The sequence below is a fragment of the Anolis carolinensis genome, chromosome 1 (genome assembly GCF_035594765.1).
Source record: "Anolis carolinensis isolate JA03-04 chromosome 1, rAnoCar3.1.pri, whole genome shotgun sequence".
Lineage (NCBI taxonomy): Eukaryota > Metazoa > Chordata > Lepidosauria > Squamata > Dactyloidae > Anolis > Anolis carolinensis.
Genome location: NC_085841.1, coordinates 249623647 through 249648993, shown reverse-complemented (window position 1 = coordinate 249648993; position 25347 = coordinate 249623647). Strand labels below are relative to the sequence as shown.

At 37.0% G+C, this 25347-nt stretch overlaps 1 protein-coding gene across 12 annotated transcripts in view; it reads left to right on the top strand.

Moving 5' to 3' along the window:
• The window catches only part of sema5b (semaphorin 5B), a 583141-nt gene that overhangs the window by 378033 nt on the left and 179761 nt on the right, over nt 1–25347 (top strand). For all 12 annotated transcript variants that reach the window (XM_062971530.1, XM_062971492.1, XM_062971628.1 and 9 more), the window contains 3 exons: nt 2353–2415; nt 16475–16573; nt 17867–18080. In XM_062971530.1, coding sequence (XP_062827600.1) covers nt 2353–2415; nt 16475–16573; nt 17867–18080 — 376 coding nt within the window. The remainder of the gene's footprint in view (nt 1–2352; nt 2416–16474; nt 16574–17866; nt 18081–25347) is intronic.

Here is a 25347-nt window from a genome sequence, read left to right as displayed (position 1 = left end):
CAAGCTGTTCCTGTTGTAATGCAAGATACGTTGAAGTGGTTTATAATTGAATGGGGAGCTGACACCCACTAACTCTATAAAAGCTTGTTTCTTTCGGAGATGAAAATGACTTGAACTGATTGATTCGCTTTGAGAAGAAGTATTTCTCCCTGATGTTAGGAAAAGACACTCCCAGAAAATATTGAGCTGCTCTCATTCCTCTTTTTTAACACATATTATGATCCCTGTATCCATGGAACCTATATATACACCTTTCCATGATCTCACTTATTCAGTTACTCACTTTCTCCTGTACAAGCTATACCCCCTTTTCCGTACTTCTATTGTTTTCTCATTGAAAACAACAGGGTTCGCTATTATCTGGAGTTTTACGTTTTTCTGTACGCAGCAACGCGCAGTGGGCCAACACGCCCAACAACAACACAAGTGCTTCCACGCTCCCAAACAAGTGGCAGACTTGTTGTAAAACATGAAGTTTTGGTGCTTAATTTGTAAAATCATAACGTAATTTGATGTTTAATAGGCTTTTCCTTAATCTCTCCTTATTATCCAACATTTTCACTTATCCAACATTCTGCTGGCCTGTCTATGTTGGAAAAGTGAGACTCTACTGTATATGTTGCATGAAATGCCTCAAACTGGTTTAGCAGAATGGTAAAAGCCAGTTTCTCACCTATAACTGGTTTGACTTAAGCGACATACACATTTATTTTGGTCACTGCTGAATTTGAGTTGGAAACATATGTTCAAATGCCAATGGATATATTGTAGAGGAGAGCTTGGATTAGGAGTGTGTGCATTTAAAATACATGTTCATAGAGGCTGCAAGAACTAGGAAAGAGATTGGTACTAAATACTGGAAGAAGCTTAACCATTTTCCTCCACACCATTTTCCTGATTAAAGTCATACATCTAACAGCTTTATTTCCCTCGGTACACAGAAGTATTAAGTTGGAAAAATGGCCGAAAGAGAAAGAGTTAATTCCATCTCCCTGCTCTGCTATGACTTGATTCTTGCCCACTCACCCACTTCCTGCCAGAGCTTCTAACTAACTAGATACAATTTGTTGCTGGTAATTAATTCCTTTCACCAGTAACAAAATATAATCACTGTGATTATAACATAAGAGAGGATCATCTCACTTCTTTTAAAGTGTAACTATAATTTCTTTCTAAGTACAGTAGAGTCTCACTTATCCAAGCCTCTCTTATCCAAGCTTCTGGATAATCCAAGCCATTTTTGTAGTCAATGTTTTCAATATATCACGGTATTTTGGTGCTAAATTTGTAAATACAGTAATTACAACATAACATTACTGCGTATTGAACTACTTTTTCTGTCAAATTTGTTGTATAACATGATGTTTTGGTGCTTAATTTGTAAAATCATAACCTAATTTGATGTTGAATAGGCTTTTCCTTAAGCCCTCCTTATTATCCAAGATATTTGCTTATCCAAGCTTCTGCCGGCCCGTTTAGCTTGGATAAGTGAGACTCTACTGTATAGTTATTTCTGTAATGTCATAGTTACTTATATATTTTTTATGATTAGGAGAGTCTGGCCTCACTTAGTGATGAAGGAGGACTCTGACAGGTTCTGGCTCATGCTTCCTGGTGGATGTTGTGACATGAGGCAAATTGAAAGAGTGCGTGTTTTCTGCCACATACAAGTCATTAGCAGCATTCAAATGGTTATATTTAAGAAAAAAGCAGTATGCATCATGTAGTTAGAAGTGTATAGTGTCACTTTTAAAACAGCAACTATAATGGATAACAACTACATTTTAGACGCCATTGGAAATAAACTGTAACCAATTGCTTTTTAAACTTTTTAACTGCCTGAGCTCTGTCTCTGGCAGCTGCTGAAAACACAGTTAATATGGACATCTTGATTATAGGTCTCTCACCTCTCAACAATCATTGTTTTTAAAAGCAAGGGGCATTCAACATGTGTGACATATAGCTAGGTGGCCAGTGTGTTTAAGTTTCAGAGCATTCTCCATTTCTGATGTTTAGAAGAATATGAATTCCTTTTGAGGAAGTGCTTATCATTGGAGCTAGTTAAAGCTGAATTATAATGTGGAGTGGCATTTATATTAAATTTTCAAAACTGTTTTCCTGTGTTCCTTTATTTTTTTCTACAACCCCTAGAGAGTTGGTTTCTTTATCGATTGTCTTTTCTTTGCACGCAGCAAGAGTGATGCTAACAACTAGAGCGCCTGCCACAGTGTCTGTTGCAAATTGGCCCACATAGCTCACTTTGAGATGTTTCCTTGTTTCTTCAAATGACGCTTGGCCAAGAAGCAACTGTTTATGGTACTGTTATATGACTTGTCTGTTTTGTTTCCCTAGGCAACAGAATGGGGCTCAGATGAAGACACCAGAAGATCCTGTCAGAGTAAAGGAAAAACAGAGGTAACCCCCCCCCCCCATATACCTATCCCCTCTAGATACATGGAATTAGCAGTTAAATTACAGATTCTTAAAGCAAACGTGTGAATGTTTGCCACACAAAAAATCTGACATCAGATGTTTGAAATTATGCAATTATACATAAAATTGGTACTGTGACAAAGCTCACAATTATTTGATTGGATTTTCATGAGAATTAAACCTAGTCCATTCTCAAAGGGAGGTACAGTTTAATGTAAATCAATGGACAGAATGGTTTTAGACCATGAACATTTTAAAAAGTAGTGAATAGATGACACTGAACACATATTTTCTTATATAGCTATAGCCCATTTAACAAAATCTCTGACAAAGACCTCCTTTTTTGCAAAATATTTTTACTTGCGGTCTGTGACGCCCTTTTCCTCTTGTCCTCTATCATGCTGGAAGATTTTGGCAGTTTTGGCAATGGATGCCCAGCCAGTTTACCAGCTGTTAGGATTTCTGAGAGTTGAAACATCTGGGGACCCACAGGTTGAGAACCACTGCTCTAGCTGATCCAACCTAGCTTCAATAGCTTGTCTGTAATGGGCAAAGTACATCACCACAGTAAAGAATCCCTTATTGAGCATATGTGAATAGTAAAAACATAGAGAAACGGGGAAAGAAGATTAGCCTGCCTGCAATTTTTTAAAAAGTAGATCTATAATTTTGGCCACTACAATAGAAATTATAAGGAAAGTGGATGAAAGCTGCTGAGAGAAAATGTTATCCCTGGATGTGTTTTGGAAAAAGATTTTAGGTAGTCTCTAGAAGGTTCAAAATGTTTTGTTTATTTGTGCAAGGCTTTTCTAATATGGTATTGATATTGTCTGATATTGTCAGTTTTGAATCAGGTGTTTGCTGGAACATGTTAAATGCTTGTTCTGTTTTGTGGTGTAGGAGCCTATTCATATTCTGTTCATATTATGTATACCTTTAGTACCAAATTTTCTGTGAAAATAGTAATGCTCAGGAGCACATCCACTTTTTAAACTGAGGTATGGCTGTACTGTTTAGCAACAAGTTCCTGAATCTCAGCCACTTGTGGATTTTGTTTTACTATCACTTTAAAAAAGCACAGTTCTGTAATTAATTGAAAATGGTGAAATGATCTGTCACATAGCTTGAATAGCTACTGTTGGGCCTCCCTGTGTTATCTTTCTCAGATGTGATCTATTTAGTACTACCCTAGTTGGCTGAGTTTCATAGAAATAGAGAATCCCCGCAAGTGTTTCCAGTGCTTTTGAAAAGAAAGGCACTGTTTAATTACATTATGCACTGTTTTTGGACTAGATTCGAAAAGTGAATAAAATTGGTTGCAAAGATATACATCGATATATTTCTTCCTGGGGCCTAAAGGGAAGTGTACCACACGTGACCACATAAATGGGTACTGTATGATTTCTCTATGCAAAGGATTAATGGACAGATTCCTTATTTTTTGTGTGTGCTTTCCAGTAGTTTTTACCATTGCTGACAGGAACAACCATGCAGTCCTTTCTTGGAAGTTTTTTGTTTGTCTTTGTAATTTCATCCTACAAGTGGGCCAAGAAGGAACCACATTGTTCTCCCACTTACAGATATATCTTCCCCTCACTTCCTTATCCATCCAGCACCCTCTTCCTTCAAAGCTTAGTTCATAAGTTCCCCAGCCTCCCTGGGAGAGGGATATGAGGTGGAGCAGAATATTTCCTGTGTACTTGTAAGGAGCCTAGGGATGTCCCTTTGCCTCTCCTGGGTCCATTGGTTCTTCTGTGAGTGAATAGAAAGAGTTTCAGTAGAGTGAAAAATTTAAGCCTTTATTTCGCTTGGCCAAGCAAAAAGGTGAGCAGTCTCTCAAATCGGAGATCTGCCACACCCTGCCCTTTGCGGACCACCTTTTTATACACTAGAACAAACAAGTTATGCAAGTTACAGGTCATAAGAATTTTTTTTTAAAAAAAAGTTTCTCCAGCAGTGAAATGTTCAACAACAGTGAGGTAACTTGGCTCTTCCCTCTCGCTGTACCAGTTACCTGCATGTCTTCTTATCTTATTTACAACCAGCTTGTGCTAGAAACATCTAGTTGGGTCATACTGAGTTCAACAGTTGAGCAGTGCCACACAACTTTTATTTACCTATTCACTTCCTGAGTAATCTAGGAGGGGTTCCTATACATTCAATTTTAAAAATCCGTTCCTGTCATACTGATGATGTTTTATCCTAAATTACCAGTTTATTTCACTCAGTAATTTTATGTAGCTTTTTTTTTAAAAGGGAAACAAAATTTGCCTCTCTTGAGTTAATGAGTCAGATAGAAGCACCAAACTACCATCTTTTTTAGAATGCTTCTCTTGTTAGAAGCCGTCATCATGATACTCTTCTATCTAAGGTAGAAGATACCGTGGTCAAATGTAACAAACACAATTGAAAGATCTACGGTGCACTCTTTTCTCCATTCCATTATAACCAAGACAACCAAATTTATTCCCAGACTAGGCTCAAAACTAGACTAGACTGGATCTAAGTAATCAGGCCCATCCAAGATTATCTGGAGTTGAGAAGCCACCACATGTTCCAGTACCTTGTCCAAGAATGGAATATTTGACAAAGAGCAGTGATTATTTGAAACCATTGGATCTAAACTAGATTGTCCCAGGGCTGTTTGCTTCCTCCAGGCCAATGGCAGGCACACTTCCTAAAGAAGGCATTAATCACATCTGAGGTCAAGATATTTATAACAGCCCTGGTTGATATCACAATCCAGGAGGACAAGTCTCAGTCCTTCAAATAGTTTGACAGACAGTTCAAACTGAAAAACCTCACAATAACATGAGTACATGTGAATTTATCCACAAAATGTCTAGTAAATTGGTCACAATGCTTCTTTGAAGGTTCAGGATGATGCCTCCCAAAGCCTACAAGCATGGGATCTTTTATCACTACCACCTCAAAAACCCTTCATTTGATTACTCTGCATAGATGGAATAATGGCAGAAAAGTAAAATATCTTCTCATTATTAGACTAGAATGAGACTGAAATTGGACACCCAACTTGATTCAGCTGTATTTTACTTTTAAATGGATTAGCCTGAAATTTCATTGCTCTCAACTTCAGTTACACCAGAAAGCCTAAATAACATAAGGAAAACTAAAGCTCAAAACAACTTGAATCTTTCTAGACAAAGAACAACAAAAGTTTTTTTTTTCCTGGTACATTCAAGGCAACAGAATGATGAAGGAGACAGTGGAGTCAATTTTAAATAAGAATGGCAAAATGCTGTCATAATGGAAAGGCAGACATGTTCCTTTGCTTGCATTTGCTCCTCCAGAAGAGAGCTGCATACTTCGTGGAGCAACATTCACCTTGTTGAAGAATTTTGAGTGCAAATCAAGATTTATAGGGAGTTAGTCAGGAATTAGCTAATCTAAATGAATCCATATCTGCAAAGCCAAACAAACTTCATCCCAAAGTTCTGAAGGAACTTGCTGATGTATTCTCTGAACTGATTGCTATCATATTTGACAAATTATGGAGAATAGATGAGGTACCAAAGTACCACACAAAAACCAACATTGTCCCATTCTTTTCAGATAAAAAATAATTGAAGCAACAGCAGGTTAAATGTTTTTGAATATTTACCATATGTCAAAGAAAAACAGTAAACTAGCTTTGTAAGTGGAAAGGTAGGGTCAACAAAAACAATATGATATTAACTTAATAATAATAATTTAACTTCATTTGTATGCCACCCAGACTCAGGCCAGCTTCCAACATAGTAACAGGCAAAAATGCAATGCCTATATAAACAATGTAGAGCTAGATATAGATCTATAATTATATACAGTGTTCCCTCACTTATCGCTGGGGTTAGGTTCCAGGACCACCTGCAATAAGTGAAAGTCCGTGAAGTAGGGATACTATATTTATTTTAATATTTATACATCATTTTAGTAGTTGTACACTATGTTAAGTCTTTATCAACCAATCGTGTGTTTATAAATCACCTCCTTCTCCTCTTGTTGCAGCTTGGGCTCCTTTTCTTTCCCTTTGGCTTCACCTTCCTTCCTTCCTTAGGCAGTAAATTGTAATTTTTTAATGATTTATAATAGTTTTTTAGAGTTTATTGAAAAACCGCGAAACAGCGAATCCACGAAAATTGAACTACGAAGTAGTGAGGGAACACTGTATACTAATTTCACATATGCATTTCCCCCTGAAACATTTGCAAATCTTCCCTATATATGTGCATTTCCCTCCTGCAATATTTGCAAGCCCTATATATCTATATTCATATATATCTATCTAGACTTGTCTCTATATATAATTATATCTGTTTAGGATTTGCAAAGACTTGCAAACATGTGAGGTGAAAATTCATATATAAAAATGTATACATATAGATACAGATATACAGGTACAGAGAAATCTCTAGATATCTATATGTATATAGAATTTGCAAAGACTTGCAAACATATGAGGGGAAAATTCATATATAAAATTAATGTATATAGATAGATACAAATATTTAAGTACATAGGGATTGCAAAGGCTTGCAGGGGAAAATGTCTATATCTCTGTAGCAGAGATTAACAAATACTTCAGGGAAGAATGCTTTTATAAGATTAATGGTATACAGTATATATATTTTTCTTCCTGACTTGCAAGGGCTTCTGTCTCTTTTCAAAACATTTCCTTGGTTAAGGGGGAGGGAGGCTTGAGAAAATAAAACACACTGATAAGGGAGGAGAGAAATATATCACATATTGCAAGCAATGGCCTCCAGGCTCTGTTGCTCAGCTTGACCTTGATCCCATTATAAACCAAGGGAGGCTTTTTCAGCTCATAAAAAGGGTAGAAAAACTCAGCTTATCTTCGAGCATATATGGTAATCTCTACTTTAGTGTTCCAGAAGTGGAACACTCTGCTGAATTTTGCTTTGAACATGGTTTTAGATACATGTGGTTTGTTTTATGATTTTAGGGGCCGCGGTGGCACAGTGGGTTAAACCACTAAGCTGCAAAACTTGCTTACTGGAAGGTCGGCAGTTCGAATGCGGGGAGTAGGGTAAGCTCCCGTTTTTAGCACCAACTTTTGCCAACCTAGCAGTTAAAAAACATGCAATTGGGAGTAGATCAATAGGTAATGGTGCTCCATGCAGTCATGCCTGCCACATGACCTAGGAGGCATTTAATGACAATGCTGGCTCTTTGACGTAGAAATGGAGATGAGCACCACCCTCCAGAGTCGGACATGACTAGACTTAATGTCAAGGGGAAACCTTTACCTTTACTTTACTTTTATGATTTTAAATATTTATCACCTGTGTTTTAAGTCTTGTTTGCTTGTAAAGCTGTGAACTTCCTTGAGCTATTGTAAAGAAGGGAGAAGATTGGGAAAATGTCTTCCTTCTCCCATCCTCAGTCCATCTCTGTTTGGCTTTTCTAGCTCATCTGATTAGTCTCTGTCCTGAGTAAGAAAAGTGAAATGTTTTCAGCCACATCATTTGTCTTATTGCACTAAGACATGTCCTTGATTTATTGATGTGGAAAGGTGTCATAGGGTAGAGCTTTAAAAAATGGACCATCTGCTCTAGACAGGCCAGACAATGCATCAGAACTTAAGCCGTGATAGCAATGCCTTTTCCCAATGGCTGAAATCCTTTCCTTTCCTTGTTCACTGTGAAATGCAGTGCGGGTCCTCTCTGTCTTTCCTAAAAATGGCTTGTAAGCTTTTGCAATAAAGAGCCTCGCAGACATTAAAAACAAACAAGAGACAGAAAATCATTAATAAATCCTGTTTGGTATCTTATGCATGCCAAAAGAAGACAGCTTGGCTGGGATACTGGGCAAAACTGATTAATGAAATTGTACGTCTAAAGAAATAAATATAAATATCTGAGAGCATGTTAATAACAGTGTTTTGCAGCCTGCAAGGTATTCAGTGAAAATTAGAACAGAAGGCAACAAATATATTAAAATAGTTTCTCTGTACTTCCAAATGAAATGTCTTTGAAAAGACAAAGTGGAAGTCTGTTTTCCTCCAACTGTTAAAGACTTCCAACTAAGTCTCTAGACAGTGTTGCTTCTTTAAGATTCTATTACAGTCAATTACATTGAGTGTAAACGACTTACAACAAAATGTAGGTCTCTGGGAAGCATATAGAAAATAATTGCCTGATTGCTTTTTATATTAACAGTGGGTAATCCATTGGCTTCCAGATATTGTGGGTTTGTAGCTCCCATATTTCTCACCATTGGCTATAATTCCTAGGGATATGAGAGTTACAACTTAACGTTCTGCAGACAAAATGTTTCCCAACAATACATTATACCTCAGCAGGCATTTATGTAGTTGCAGGGGCAGTTGCATCCTCTCACTTAGAGATTTTCTATACCACTGATCCTGTACAGATTTTTTTAAAACATGCAAATATTGCCATTGTTATGTTGTCTACTAGCCTTTCTCACATTAAAGGCCATAATTTGTTGGCTGCCATATGATACGGCATCTCTATAGAGTATGATAACATGATTGAGACATTTAAAAAAACAAAAAACAGCAAATTCTTGTAATTTTAAAGAACAAAATACCGTATAGGTGAAAGTGTGTGTGAATTTTAGAAACTCTCCTCTTATGGCTCTCCATTACAGGGGTCTATTTTAATATAGATATCATGTGGTATAAATGCCATATTTGTCTTAATAAACTTGAGGATAGACTTGGATGCTAGATCTTTGACAATAACACATGCCTATTATCCCTTAGTGTTTTGCATATACAGTAGAGTCTCACTTATCCAAGCTTCTGGATAATCCAAGCCATTTTTGTAGTCAATGTTTTCAATATATCATGATATTTTGGTGCTAAATTCGTAAATACAGTAATTACAACATAACATTACTGCGTATTGAACCACTTTTTCTATCAAATTTTTTGTATAACATGATGTTTTGGTGCTTAATTTGTAAAATCATAACCTAATTTGATGTTTAATAGGTTTTTCCTTAATCCCTCATTATCCAAGATACCCGCTTATCCAAGCTTCTGCTGTCCCATTTAGCTTGGATAAACGAGAATCTACTGTATTATGTATTACTCAATATGTATTACATAATGTAACTGCAAATGCTGTTTTTGTATACCTAGTGCAACCAACAGTGTTGATTTTGAATCTTCTACTCAAATTACACATAAAAGGTCTGGGTATACCGAGAATCATTCTATAGAACCTGATTTGTAAGAAAGATTATTGGACATTCCATAACCTATTGCAAAACATTACCTATAGCATAAGCTGTTGGAACATAACTGCACCCAGTCTATGAGCACATATCCTTTTGGCAAATGTGAATCTCCATGAATATGTGGAGAGCACCTTTTGAAAACCACTAGTCAAGAAGAGCATAATCTTGTTATAAGTCAACTTATTTAACAAATGATATTCACAAACATTAATGTAATGACACACAGGTAACTTCAGCTGTTAAACTGAAGAACCATGTCTTTAGACTGCCAAGGGCAAAGACATGCCACTACAAAAATATATTTGGTTAGCAGAGGATGGTTGTTTCTTTGCAGTTGAAATTGCCCAAAAGATATACACTCTCTTTAAACCTCTTAGTTAAAATACATACTGAGAGATAAAAAAACCCACAAAGTCTTCTTTGAAAAATAACATATCTTGTACTAGTTCACCATACAGGCACATTTCTTAATAAAGTTCAGTTACAGAGATGATGTAGTTTCTTCTCTGTGTTGAGAATACAGGGTATCAGTCTTAATCAGTAGTCCATAGTCTTTAGTATAGCTTTACTCACTGAAGTACATAAGCAAATATTGAAGCCTCTAAACTGACTTCTCTCTGAAGTCCAAACAGCAAACTGCTTTCATGAAGTTCAAACACACACTTGCATACATCCACCTCCTCTGAGGTCTGATGCAAGACATCTGATCCCATTGAATTCTAAACAGATACTTAATACAAAATAGAGTCTTGGGTCTGCACATGCTCAGTATAATCACAGGTGTATAACTCCTCCACATCAAAGAGTCAAATCAACATACACATAGAATGCGGGTTATCAAACATATACATTAATAAATAAATAGTGAGTGGCTTGGGAGGTTGTTATTTCCAACAAAAATCGTGTCCTAGATACACCATAGAAACCAAATCCTGTTAAGTCTTGGAAGGTAAGTAGAGCCAGCCCTGGTTACTACTTGGGTGCGAAACTTACAATGAATAGTTGATGCTGTAGGCTATATTTCAGAGAAAGGAACTGGCAAATCACTTTTGGGCATTCTTTATGTAGGCAAACCTTATTTATGAATTTCATAAAGACTACTGTAAGTCAATTGATGATTTGAAGGCAAACACAAGTTGAGTAGCGTAAAACAGATTTTCCTGTTCTCTGCAATTAAATCAATTTCTAATTGCTACATGGATGAGTATTAGCTCATTGGACCACTGTAGTTGCATACACTTTAGCCAGGAACTCAAGCCATTCATGGATATGCAGGCTATTCAAAAATCACATGAATAGAACCATAATATGGACCAATTTCTCATATATATTGAATAGCACTGTTAAATAGGAGCCCCCGATGGTGTAGTGGATTAAAGCCTTGTGACTTGAAGGTTGGGTTGCTGACCTGAAGGCTGCCAGGTTCGAATCCCACCCGGAGAGAGCACGGATGAGCTCCCTCTATCAGCTCCAGCTCCATGCGGGGACATGAGAGAAGCCTCCCATAAGGATGGTAAAACATCAAAACATCCGGGTGTCCCCTGGGCAACGTCCTTGCAGACGGCCAATTCTCTCACTCCAGAAGCGACTCAGGTTGCTCCTGACACCAAAAAAAGCACTGTTAAATCAGGCTCTTGTGTTACTTACCATGCAGAGTGAGCACAATCACGAACTCTTAAAACTTCAGATTTGAGTATTCTAGTTTTATTGTACACCCAAATGTTCATCTAAGTTACTTGTAGTTGCTATCTGACCACATCAGATAGAGAGTGTTCCTAAACCTTTTTTGGCTTTGTGGGTTTGCTGGCTTACAATGACGTTGGAGGAAGGTCCACTGGAGGGTGAGATCGTAAGAATTTAGCTTCAGGCACATCCGATTTTGTTTTTCAAGGCTCCATCTGATAGGCCCATGAACAATAACCCAGTTTATCTTTCTGAAAGATACTGTGCTGAACTGCCAAATCTCAAGCCTTGTTTCCAAGCTGAAGGGAACTTCAAATCTGATCCTGTTGTATCTGATTGAGACATAATGGAACAGAGAAGCAAAGCATGTGATGTGTCTCCAAGGAACATGGCAGTGTTGACTTGCTCATTGTGAGTTTTCCCAAGGCCTTCTGCAGCAGTTCAGATCTGCTCCAGAGCCTGTTAGGATCTTTGATAAGACAGCAAGGACATATTGGTACCTTGTTTGCAGGAAGCTTTTCTTATGGATGGCCTTTCAGTAAGTTTTTCCATTTCATAAATGGAAGGAAAGAGTGCTATCCTATGACTTAAAATCCCCCTCTTTCCTTCCATCCACTATGGTTTGGGATATTTATATTGTTGAAATGTATATAAATATAATAGGGGAGCATATAAGGAAGTTTGGAGAAATATCAGGGCTGAAAATAAATTGGAAAAAATCAGAAATGATACTATTTAATTACACAAAACAAGAAGAGGAAGAATTGAAAAATCGGAGGGACATAAAAATAACTTTAAAAGAAAACATAAAATATCTAGGAATAGTAGCAACTAAGGACCTAAGTGAAATGGAAAGGAAAAACTTAGAGGCATTGGGGAAAGAGACAGAAAAAGATTAAATGAATATAACAACATACACTTGTCCTGGTTTTGTAGAATTGCCTTATTCAAAATGAAAATACTACCTAAAGTAAATTTCTTATTTAGAATGATACCTCTCAAAATATCAGAAATTGAATTGAACAAATGGCAACAATTAACAAACAAATTTTGTAATAATGGTAAAAAAACCAGAATAAACAAATGCTATTGGTACAAACCACAAAAGGAAGGAGGACTAGGATTACCTGAAATCAGAAGTTATTATGAAGCAAACCAGTTGAGACATATGGTAGAAGGGATGCTAGATAAAGTAGAGATAGACTGGATGGAAATAATTACTAAAGATATAGAAATGAGATTAGGAAATATATATTTTTAAGGAACATTCAAAAAAGGGAATCAACCAAATGGAAAATGTATCATTAAAAAATGTATTAATAATATGGAATAAATATAAAAGCCACTTCATTAAAGATAATTCTAAAATAATGCCAGTGATAATGGAGAAGAAAATTCCTAAAAACTTAAAAAATGTGATGGATAAGGAATTGAAAAGGAAGAAATTAGACAAAATTGGAAGTTGGAAGGAACAAATAAAGGAGGAAAACAACATAAAGAGAATCCTAGGTGATTTAAATATATCATGGCTTCATTGGATCCAACTAGGTCAATGGTTCCAAAATTGGCAAAGAAAGAGCTGGGAGGAAAGAGAACCAACAAAATTTGAAAATATAGTATTAAAAGAACAGACTAAATAGGGCAATGACTATCCGAAAGGGATAACCAGTATGATATATAAAATATAGAGATTAAAGGTGGGAGGAAAGGGATATTAACAAGGGAAATATGGGAGGAAGAACTGGGAATAAAAGTAGGAGAAAGAAATTGGGGAAAATTATGGAAAGCAAGGCATCTCAAAAATTTATCAATTAGAATAAAAGAAAACTACTACAAGATAGTATGGAAGTGGTATTTGACCCCAATAAAGATAAATAATATGGATAAGAGTTGTTCATAAAAATGTTGGAGGGGTTGTCAAGAAAGGGGGACATATATTCATATGTGGTGGGAATCTTAAGTATGTACAGAGTTTTTGGGGAAAGGTCATAGTAGAAATAGAGAGTATCATGAAGAAAAAAATCAATACAAACCCAGCGACTATACTATTATCTATTTATAATACAGATGAATGAAAAGGAAATGAAAAGAATTTGGTAACAATGTTGCTAATGGCTGCAAGGTTATTAATAACAAGAAATTGGAAAGGGGAGGTGGAAATTAAAATAGAAGATTGGTACAAGGAAATTTGGAAATTAGCAATAAGTGATAAATTAACATGCAATTTAAATGTCAAAAAAGGCCTAAGAAAGAAAAATGATTTTGAAAGTATATGGAAGAAATTTATTGAAGAAACATTAAGGAGAGAAGATGGGAATCAACCCCCACCAGAAGAAATGAGGTTCTGGTTGGACTATAAAGAAATGGACTCCGGTGATGGGGAGCACAACGGGTAGAACACTGGGGGAAGGAAAAGACTTAATTATATGAATTGTAAAGAATTTTCTTTTCTTTGTAACAAAATTAATAGTAATGTAATAAAAATATTCAAGAAAGAAAGAAATGTATATAAATGAGATATTTTGGGAAATATTTAGCATTTTGGGGTTGTAATGTAGAAACTCAGGAGGAAAGAGCTGGGTCCTCAGCTGCAGGTTTCAATTAACGAGGAGTTCTAGACTCCAGAGGATGAGGAAGATAAGCAATTTTAAAAATAAAAGAACTATGGCATTTGTTTATGTTTGTAGCAAATTATTTTCCAAACTATGATTGAAATTCTTTCCCTTCCAGTGTTCACATAAACTGAAATACACAACTAGTAGTTGTACCAGCCTGCAGTAATTTAGGTATGATTTCTTTCTTCTTTTTTTTCTACCTAGAAATCTAAGCTTATGGCTGCAATCAGTTTTCTGACATTTCAGGACAGGAGAGGCTAGAGGACAGAGTATGAAAGCAGTTTTATAGATTGTGGAGAACAATATTCCAACCAAAGTTGTTGTATGGCTCTGCTGTTATTGATGGGATGGAGGAGAATCCTGTTAAGTTGGTTATAGGAGCATTAGTCATCATGCTCCTTTGTGTGGCAGCTGAAGCATCACCTGTGTTTTGCTCCAGCATCCATGTTTCTTGAATGTAGCTGATTTATCAAATTCTAGGGTTTTGTTGGTAGAATAGACAATCGAACAAAAGGATTGATCTTCATGCATGAAATATGCTGAATATTTTTTGTGCAAGCGATTGGGTTGTATGTCACCATGCTGCAGTTTTCCAATAATCTAATTAATTTTTTTAAAATACATCATACATAGGCTGTTAATTTTTATGAAAATGTATTTTCCCAGGATTGCATAGAGCTGAATTATAAAAAAAAACTCATCAGCAAAACTTCTTTATTGTTATACACTGCAACCAGGCTCTGTTGTGGTTCAATCTGATGGAGCTGAGGGACTTGAAGGAGCTGAGGGACTTGGGGTTTCAGGGTCTCAGAGATCAGATACAGTTTCTGGGTTTGATCAAAGATCAGATCCAGATGCAGTTTCAGAGCATGGGAAAATGCTGAAATCAGATGCAGCCAAGAAGGGGGAAAAGGACAGGGTGTTGGAGCAACAGGCTGTGTCTCCGTGTGAAAATAGAGATGTTTTGGAATCCAGCAGCCAGGGAGGTGATCTTTCACCTACAAGCAGCCCTGATAACATTAGCTCATTCAGGGGAGCAGTTGACTTAGATCCACGTTCAAGACTTCTCTGAGGGGGGAAGGATTCAGATGCAGAAGATCTGACAGAATTTGTGTGTGTGTGTGTGTGTGTGTGTGTGTGAGAGAGAGAGAGAGAGAGAGAGAGAGAGCGCTGGACTCCTCAAGGTCAAAAGAATGTGTTCATGCTTTGTAGTCTTTAAAGCAGAGGAAGCTGTGGGAATTTTAGATCTAGCAACGTCGCTTTCCCTGTGAAGTCTCCTAGTCTCATTCCTCGTTCAATCCAAGATTCAACTTTATATTCTGGTATCTTGTTCCATGGAATATTTTTGGATTCATGTTCATATTATGTTCCTGGTTTTCTGGATTTTGCCTAGAGATTCGTGTTCCAGTTTTAAGCATTGTTTTGGATTTATTCTATCTCTGGATTGTTTCCTTTGAACAGTTTAAACTGACTTTGTGCTTGTGACTTTTGCCTTCTGTATTAACTCTTGGGTTTTACCCTTTATTTACTCCAAAGTATTTTGCTTTTTTTATATGTGCTTTCTTAATAAACTGCGTTGACTCTCACGTTTGGTTTCTTGGTGGGTCCTGTGAGCAAGGTGAAACCCTGCTGAGGTGCAACGGACTCTTTCCACTTTAGCCCTGCTACTCGTTGTAATAACTTGGTTACCCCTTTCCTCTGTTGGTAGATTATAACCTTTAGGAAAGAGCATAATATATGTGTTGCCATGCTGAATTTTCCACTGCAACCATTTATAGTGACTTCTCCACAAAGCTAGATATTATTTTGCTATCTGCTTGGCATTTGGCAAACCCTGGTTACATGGCTGATGGGATGTAGTTTGCTTAGTTGTGTACGTCTGCTCACTGGGCAGAGATGTGTTTCTGTCCTGTGCGGTCGCACTGGATTTGCTCTAAAATATCATAACAGATCAAGATCTGTAATCACCAACACTTTCAAAATGTTTTCTTGAATTTTATCTATTTATTTGCATATAGACTGAGCCCTGAGTGTTTTAAGACTGGGTCCTTAAATGGTAGTTAGTATTATTATCACTAGAAAGTCCATTCTCTTCTCTGTGTTATTATATCTGGGGATTGGAGGACTTTAACATGATGATACTCAAAATTTGGGGGATCTCTTTTCCATGTTCTGTGATATCATTGCTTAACCTACATTTGGAGAAATTCAGTTCTCAACACTGTATGTGTATCATCACTTGATCTCATTATTGTTGAGTGGCCTTCAGGGCAGATTTTTAGAACAGTGGAGCAGAATATGTGGCTGTCCAGAGGGATGGATGCATTGTACTTCACTAGGCTTTTGAATTTTAGTTTCCACTGCCCAAATCTTCTGTGGCCTGATTATATTTACCCAGTGAAGGGAATTTGGTATGCTCTTGGCATCCAAATCATGGTTTGGAATTAAGTTCCAGGAAGTGTGAACACATACTAAGTCCCCTTTATTCAAAGTGTCTTTTTCTACTTTTGATTCAGGAGGAATGCCAGAACTACATTCGTGTTCTGATTGTTTATGGCAAGAAAGTTTTCACGTGTGGCACCAATGCTTTTTCGCCGGTGTGTTGCAGCAGACAGGTAAATTGTACTTCTTGTCTTTCAGGATGAGTGAGAGGAAATAAATTGTAAAGAAACAAATTGCAGATTATAAATGGTCAGTTTTCATGCTCAACAAAGCATAGAAGAAAAAGCAAAGGCAAATGGAAGAAAGTTAGTACTATTCTAAAAGAATTCTGAAAGAAGCATAGCTATATAACAAAAGCAGAGGAGAAACAGCAGCTGGAAGGTAAATGGTATGGTACAATATCAATTTGGTCACATCCAATTATGCATCATAAAATGATGCAAAAATGAAGATATTATTAAGTATAATATGTAATTGAGTGGGTGACCAGATATTAGCCATTAGTAGTTATGCCTCTCTAGAGCATTCATGGGTATTCATGTTCCTGACCATGGTTATGCATATCTTAGTTAAGTCATATTTGGTTTAAGCTCATGAGTTGTGCCCAAAAACAGCATTTGTCCACAATTTACTGAGGCCAAACTGCTAATGAGGACTGCATATAGGAAGCCTGTAGTTCTCTCATTTTAAAAAACCACTGCAATGACCTCCAGGTTATTTCTGAATTTGTTTAAAAGCTGGCATTAAGCTGTTAAGCCATTTGCACTTTTGTACCAGGTTATCCGAAGGTTAGCCCTTTTCATGTACGAATTATCTACTCATTAGATCTTTAAGAGACACCTTGCTATATCAGAGTATTCTTGCATAGTTTGGACCAGGGAGAGGGCCTAACCATTGCCTGTGTCCAAGCTGATAGAATTCAAAATATAGAGCCATGTTAGTCTGTCTCAAGGATACAAAGGGATCTTGTAACATATTTGAGACAAGCTGAAGGTAAAGTCTATGAAAGCCCGAGCTTTCATAGACTTTAGTCTATGATGAAGTCATTGTGATGACCTAGGAGGCTTGAAAATGGGCCAAAACTAGCCCTGTATATTTGCTTACCTCTGGGAGGGGGGGGGGGGGGTTACAGCTGAGTTGTGCATGTGGCCACATTATCCACACTTTGTCCACCGTTAGCCTAGAGTCATAGGTTTTGGGAGAGAAAATAACAATAGTATTCTGTAGAAGTAGTATTTATCTTTGTGTAAAGAAGACAGATATGGTACGCATATACATGCCAGATCCCAACAAGGTCATTTCATTATAAGCCTTGCCTTTGGTGAATGTAGTATTATCCAGGATTAGTAGGAATCTACAGGTGTAGTGGGTGTTACATGACCACCAGATGTATCAGTTATACACTCCTATTATATTTGTCATTTTGTCCTCATTACAACATGTCTTCTAACATTTCTTGATTGCAGGTAGGAAATCTTAGCAGAATAATTGAGAAAATAAATGGGGTAGCTCGTTGCCCCTATGACCCTCGGCACAACTCCACAGCTGTGATCACATCACAGGGAGAACTCTATGCTGCAACTGTTATTGATTTCTCTGGACGAGATCCGGCTATTTACCGCAGCCTAGGAAATGTCCCGCCTCTTAGAACAGCACAGTACAACTCCAAGTGGCTTAATGGTAAGAACACCCTGTGAATTAAAACAGCATTAAGACCATCTGGACTGTCTTGGGAAACGACATCATTTTCTCTTATCTCCTAACAGTCCAGACAGTATATATGTGAGACAGGAGCTTACTTCCGGAGATAACTTGGGAACACTGGTACAGATAAAGTAGAACAGAATTAGGATTAATAAAATGCCCTAAAAGGGGATTGATACAATACCTGTCTCTTATCTCTCCTCCTCTCCTTTCAGAAAGCTGTGACATATTAGGCAGATTCAGCTAAGAATCACATTTATTTCAGTCTTTCCTGGAACTGCTTTAAATATCCTTTACTATATTGCTTATATCTCCTTTGTATCCGACTAACTGTTGTAACAAATCCTATTTCTTTAAAATTTCAATGGAGGTTAGGCTTATATTTTGTTCCACTAGAACTCCTGCATCGCAGTAGTTCTTCTCTCCCACATTTTATAGAATCATAGAATGATAGAGTTGGAAGAGATCTCACAGGCCATCCAGTCCAACCCCCTGCCAAGAAGCAGGAAAATGACATTCAAAGCACCCTCGACAGATGGCCATCCAGCCTCTGCTTAAAAGTTTCCAAAGAAGGAGCTTTAACCAATGTGTCGTCTTCATCCTGGAAAGAAGTGACAAGTGGAGTGCCGCAGGGTTCCATCCTGGACCCGGTTCTGTTTAACATATTTATTAATGACTTAGAAGAAGGACTAGAAGGCATGATCATCAAGTTTGCAGACGACACCAAACTGGGAGGGATAGCTAATATTCCAGAAGACAGGAGCAGAATCCAAAACAATCTTAACAGATTAGAGAGATGGGCCAAAACTAACAAAATGAAGTTCAGCAGGGAAAATGCAAGATACTTAGGCAGAAAAAATGAAATGCAAAGATACAGAATGGGGGATGCCTGGCTTGACAGCAGTACATGTGAAAAGGATCTTGGAGTCCACGTGGACAACAAGTTAAACATGAGCCAACAATGTGATGAGGCAGCTAAAAAAGCCAATGGGATTTTGGCCTGCATCAATTGGAATATAGTGTCTAGGTCCAGGAAAGTCATACTCCCCCTCTATTCTGCCTTGGTCAGACCTCACCTGGAATACTATCTCCAATTCTGGGCACCGCAATTGAAGGGAGATGTTGACAATCTTGAAAGTGTCCAGAGGAGGGCGACTAAAATGATCAAGGGTCTGGAGAACAAGCCCTATGAGGAGTGGCTTAAAGAGCTGGGCATGTTTAGCCTGCAGAAGAGAAGGTGAGAGGAGACATGATAGCCATGTACAAATATGTGAGGGGAAGTCATAGAGAGGAGGGAGCAAGCTTGCTTTCTGCTGCCCTGGAGACTAGGGCGCTTCAAACTTCAGGAAAGGAGATTCCACCTGAACATCAGGAAGAACTTCCTGACTGTGAGAGCTGTTTGGTACTGGAACACTCTGCCCCAGTTTGCTCCAGAGTTATGTAATATAGACACATATTTAATATAAGCTTCAGCACTGGACAACATATGGTATATTTTGGGACATCAGCAATTTTGGGGCCTATGGATAGTCATTGCACCATGCCTGCAGAACACCACACATTTCAGAATTCCTCTTGTTACCAGGTAGATTTCAGAAGGATGGAAAACTCCTTTCTTGGACGAGTTTGCACCCCACTCTCCCTTTTTTATTTTTAAATGCTACTCTCAGATTATAATTGATAAAGTAGTACATAACCATTCATTGTTTGCAATTATGTTACCAGATCACTCTGTGTAAAGTGATCCATAAACTGAAATACTTAGTTATTTACATTAACTGAATGGATGCAGTTTAACACCCATCATTGATTCTTTAATGAATAAGATAAGACTCAAAATCCAAATAATTGACATCACTGTGACCTGTATAAATAGTCCTCTTATGCATTTCAATTTATAATTATCACCACCATCATGCCCTGGCTGTCCCACTGACTCTTCAGATTAATGAGATTCTATATTACAAAGGAAGGAACTGGCAAAATTACCTCTGAGATTTCCTTGCTTAAGAAAACCCTGTGAATTTATGGAGTCACCACAACTTGATGGGTGACTTTGAAGGCACGTACAAAGAACATGCTTCAGTTTACTGAGGAGAAAAAAATACTCAATTTTGAGTGAATGTTTCCTTTTTGGGGAATTCGACAAAAACATATTTCAGTAATCTTTTACTAAAATTGAAAATGATTGCATGGTTTTCATGGCCTTGAGATACATAACACCATCCAATTGTTGAGGTGCATATCCGGACCGTTCAAGGCATTTTTGCTTAGTTTTTTTTTTTAAAGGGGTGAAAAAAGAAAGCCTCACTATGCTTTTGAGCCAGGGACTTGAGCCATGTTTGCAAGGCCATGGGCAAGGTTGGTGAGGTTGATGAGGTGAGGTTACTGATGTGCTTCAAGGCTGTATTTGCTTGCTTGTTAATTTGTTTTAAAGAGTTTTTAAAATTAACTTTTTACATTTAGGGATTTTTTTTAAAAAAAAATGTTAAAATACATACGAATTAACAAAATACACAAATAGAAAGTTAAAATAGGTAAAATATATTAAAACACAATTAAAACATTAACATGTTATTTTTATTTTAAGGTCATTATACTTAAATTACCTTTTTGTGTATTGACTAATTAAAGTCCCTTCATATTCCCCACTATTCAGACTCAGTCAATTAATTTTTAATTTAAACTTTAATTTTGAACTTAATCTGTTTATTTTCTTTAAATTAAGATTTATTTATTTATCTAAGATACATTGAATATTACATTTATTGTAAATAATTGAATCTTATATTAATTACTTTTCAAATTAACTGGAATTTTTTATTTAATTACAGTAACTTGTGGTGACATAGTAACAGCACAGTTAGCAGTAGTGGTGTGAGAAATAGCTAGAAGTATGTTGGAAACAGATGGAAATCTGTGACTGCCGGAGGATCATAGATGTCTAGAACATCTAAGCAAGAAGTGGTAACAGATGTCTGCGAAATAATCAAACTTTTTCCTGTTTCTTCACTTTTACATTTTGTTAGTTTAAGAAAGCCACGTGTTCTGGTGCTGACACTCAAAACCCTAAAAAATAAATAAAAGGTCTTTTTCGGGTTTTTATAATAATGGTGCTCCATGCAGTCATGCTGGCCTCATGACCTTGGAGGTGTCTACGGACAACGCTGGCCCTTCGGCTTGGAAATGGAGATGAGCACCAACCCCCAGAGTCAGACATGACTGGACTTAACGTCAGGGGAAACCTTTACTTTTTTATAATAATTTGCAATTTAATAATGATCAGCACAACAAAATTAATGATCAAAACAACAGTACAGGTGACATACAATTCTTTATAGCAATTCATAATTGAATGGCTAAATAGAAGATACCATTGTTCATAATAAATAGTCCAGAATTAGACTGAAGCAAGAAGGTAAGTTGATGAAGCTGATGTACTAAGCTATTGTCACTATTATTAACATATTATTTAAGGAAAACATGTCATGAGCAATTTTTCATTGGCATCAAAATGCTTTGTTGCTCTTATGGTATGTGGCAACGTTTTCATAAGGAATGACTCTCAAATCTTTGCACGGCAATCAACTTCAGTTAACTTGCCTCCTTTCTAGTTCTTGATTTTCTTGCAGACATTTACCTGACAAAATGAAATTATGTTCTTATGTGTGTGTGTTTCTTCAAACTGCCTGTTGACTTATGGTGACCCCATGGATTTCCTAGGCAAGGAATACACAGGATTGTTTTTGCCAATCCCTTCTTCTGAAATACAGCCTACACCTCTGCTAACAAAAACTGTCCCTGCTTAGCTTCTAAGACCAGATGGTCTCTGATGCCTTTAGGTATTTAGACCATTTGTTATTGCTAATAAACAAAAAGATTAATTTAAAAAAACACTCACAGTAATGCACTTTTTTCCTTTGTGATGGCTGCAATTTGATCATTTGAGACCAAAAGTTATAGACTGTTGGATAGTCTAGCCCAGGTATAGGTGCATTTGTAAATAAGTGCCTGTTCAGCTGCATCTCTGCCAACATGTTCAGTGGAACATTTTAATTGTTCATGTCAGCTCATAGGGCATTTGCTTATGGCTGACTCACAAATGCAGGTGTGCTACTTGGTAACTTGTCACTCAGTTGAACGATCAGGAGAATGTTACGGGATAACATTGATACAAGCTAAACTTTGTTCTGAAATATGGTTTTTGCTCTGCTTAAGCTTGAGCTTTCACTAAACTAGTGGTTCTCAACCTGTGGGTCCCCAGGTGTTGTGGTCTACAACTCCCAGAAATCCCAGTCAGTTTGCCAGCTGTTAGGATTTCTGGGAGTTGAAGGCCAAAACATCTGGGAACCTACAGGTTAAGAACCATTGCACTAAACTGTTTCTTTTTTGAAGCAAGCTGCAATTATTTCTCTTCATCTTTACCATTAGCAGATACTGTGGAAGCAGAGAGAAATAGGAGCCTGTTTCTGATTAAACAACAAGCACAGTAGGCCCCTATGACATCTCCTCTTCAATCAAATAAAAGCAGTCTCTCGCAGTGCACACCATGTTTTGTGGTTACCTTCAAATTTACTTCTAAACATAAAGTCCTGGAGAAAACAAAAAGCTTCTTTTGCATATTACCACACAGACATACATCATGGGATGATTTCCTAGATTGGTTCCGTCTTTGCTGTCCTTCGAGCAGTAGACAAAGGAATTTTATTTAAACAGGCTTTTATTTAAATTTTATTTTATTTTATTTTATTTAAATTTTATTTAAACTAGCAGCTTTTAAGAAAAGCACTTTAAATTGCAGCATTTTAACTGTTTTTGTTTTTTTAAAAAAAAAATTAAAGAGTACATTGTCAATTGGTCTATATGATGAATATTTTATTTATGTTATTTAAATATTCTTATGTTATTTAATTGGTATGTTTTAAATTATAAGCAGCCATGAGTTCAAATCATGGGGGAAATAAAGACAACAATAACAATACGTTATACAGACGATCCTGAATTCTTTGTTAGAAATTCAAAGATTTTTGTCCTGGTCTCCAACATCCCTCACTTTAAAACTATAGTAGCAATATCAGTTTTGAGTATTCAAGAAGCAGCCATACATATTAAGTTCATGTCCTGTTTTTTCTATTGTGCTGAGCGTTATTCAGAGGCTGATCTTTTCTATAAGCAATAGAGTCATTTTGAATATCAAGGCAAGACACCTTCCATAGCCACAGAATAAACCATTCACAGCTTGAAAGGATTTTTTAAAAATCAATTTCATACGAAGGACAACATTTTACTACTTCATTGTATATAATAGAAATAGTTATCCATAAGTGGTTCTAGAACCAAACCCCAGCAGATACCAAGGGCCCACCAAACTTGGACTGTTTTTTTTCCCTTTGAAATTTTAGCAAGATTTCTTTGGAATTTGTGGCTTGAGAATAGCATCCCTTATACACAGTGCACTGAGATTAATTGCTGTTGTGAAATTTTTGAAGACAGATTATTTCTAAACCGGTTGAAAGAAATTGGTATGGGAGAGGTGAGACGCTGAGCTTTCTGACTCGGCCAACAAAATCTCTGTAGTATAGACATAGTATATTCTTTTCTGCTGAGGACATTTAGTGGTAAAAACACATATGAGCAATCCTCACCTTGGCCAGTTTGTGGGTCGGATATACTTTGCTATCAATACAAATCCATATAAGGGTGAAAACTATAGTAATATTGTATGCCTTCAGGAAGTGGTTCATCAATAAACGTATGCAACAGATTTAATGCCAGTGAAGTTCTGTTGAAAGTTGAATACAGGAAGATAGTAAAGTACACAGCAGCCTGAAAACGCATTCTGCTGCAATTACATCAATGTAATTCCTAATAAGTGTGTGTGTGTGTGTGTGTTGGGGGGGGGGGGGGCAAACACCATACCTCCATTAGCTCAAGGAATCTTACAGAATGACTTTAAAAGTTTGTTTTGTTCTTGTTTTGATTAACCAAGGTGTTTTAGCTCCATGGTTGTTCAATTAATCAATTAGTTGATGGAAAAAAACAATATTGAGGACAGTCTGTTCTACTGAGGTTCTCATTGCAAGGAGCTTTCTCTTCTTGAAAACCTTTACAGATGTTGCTGCCTATGTAGTAACATACCAGTATATCTTCATGACTTTGATGGATTTCCATGCGTGATAATTCAGCAGAGACCCATTAAGCAATGAAATAATTTTGCCTGCTCCTCTCTTCATCAGTGTGCATGCTCCAAAGCAGTAATCTGTGTGATCTGTACATTGTATACCTAAGAATCATCCTCCCCACCGGGAACACATGGATAAAGCTCACCCAAGCAGTAGAGCAATGGGAAATGAAGAAAACTACAGTGGAGGAGCTAGTCTGAGCCAGCTACAGTAATGGGAACTGTAATTTCAAAAAGATTTCTCTAAAATTTTCACTTTGAACAACCATTGCTGCTGTGACTTATTGAATATTCATGCTTCCAGTTCTGTTCTTCCACTATGATGAGTTGGACCTGCAATTGGTCTCCTAGTGCACATACTAGGAAAGAAAGAGCTGGCATGTGTTAGCTTCAGCTCAAACGGAGTCCGCTGTCAGTATAACTGCTTAACTCTGCTTGGAAATGTCCAGCTCCAGGTGTGTGGAACTACAGGGAAAGTCTGTAAACTGCAAAGACCTCAGAGAAGATATACTGAGCCAGATCAATGGTCTTAGATTCTTACCTCCGACAGTGACCCATATTAGATGCAAAGGAGGATATTGACAGAGCATTTGAAAAGAGCAGACTGTGCTGTTCTCTGTGATTTTAGTTCAATATCAATTACCTTCAGTCCTTGAACATTCTGATTTATATGAATATAGACACATTGACTCTTTGAGTTAATAGCATTTTCAAGTTCTGTTTCTCTACCTTTTAAAAGAAACTTAATAATGTATATTTATAACTAATTAATTTATATTATTGATTGTTGCCACAGCTCATATGAGTCAAGCCTAACGTATACAAGCAGATGACGTAGCTAAGCTCTTTCTGGCCTGTGCACAACCACTGCATGAGTGACTATTCACTGACTTTCCAGTTAAGAAAATAACCTGTAAAAGGCTAGATATCAAGTAGAAGGATTTTAAATAGGACTGCAATCTAATTTATATAGGTATCATGGGAAACTCCTTATGATTTATCAACAACAATAATGTACATTTTGCATTTTGGATCCTTCCTCCTTGAATCAGACATCTAAAG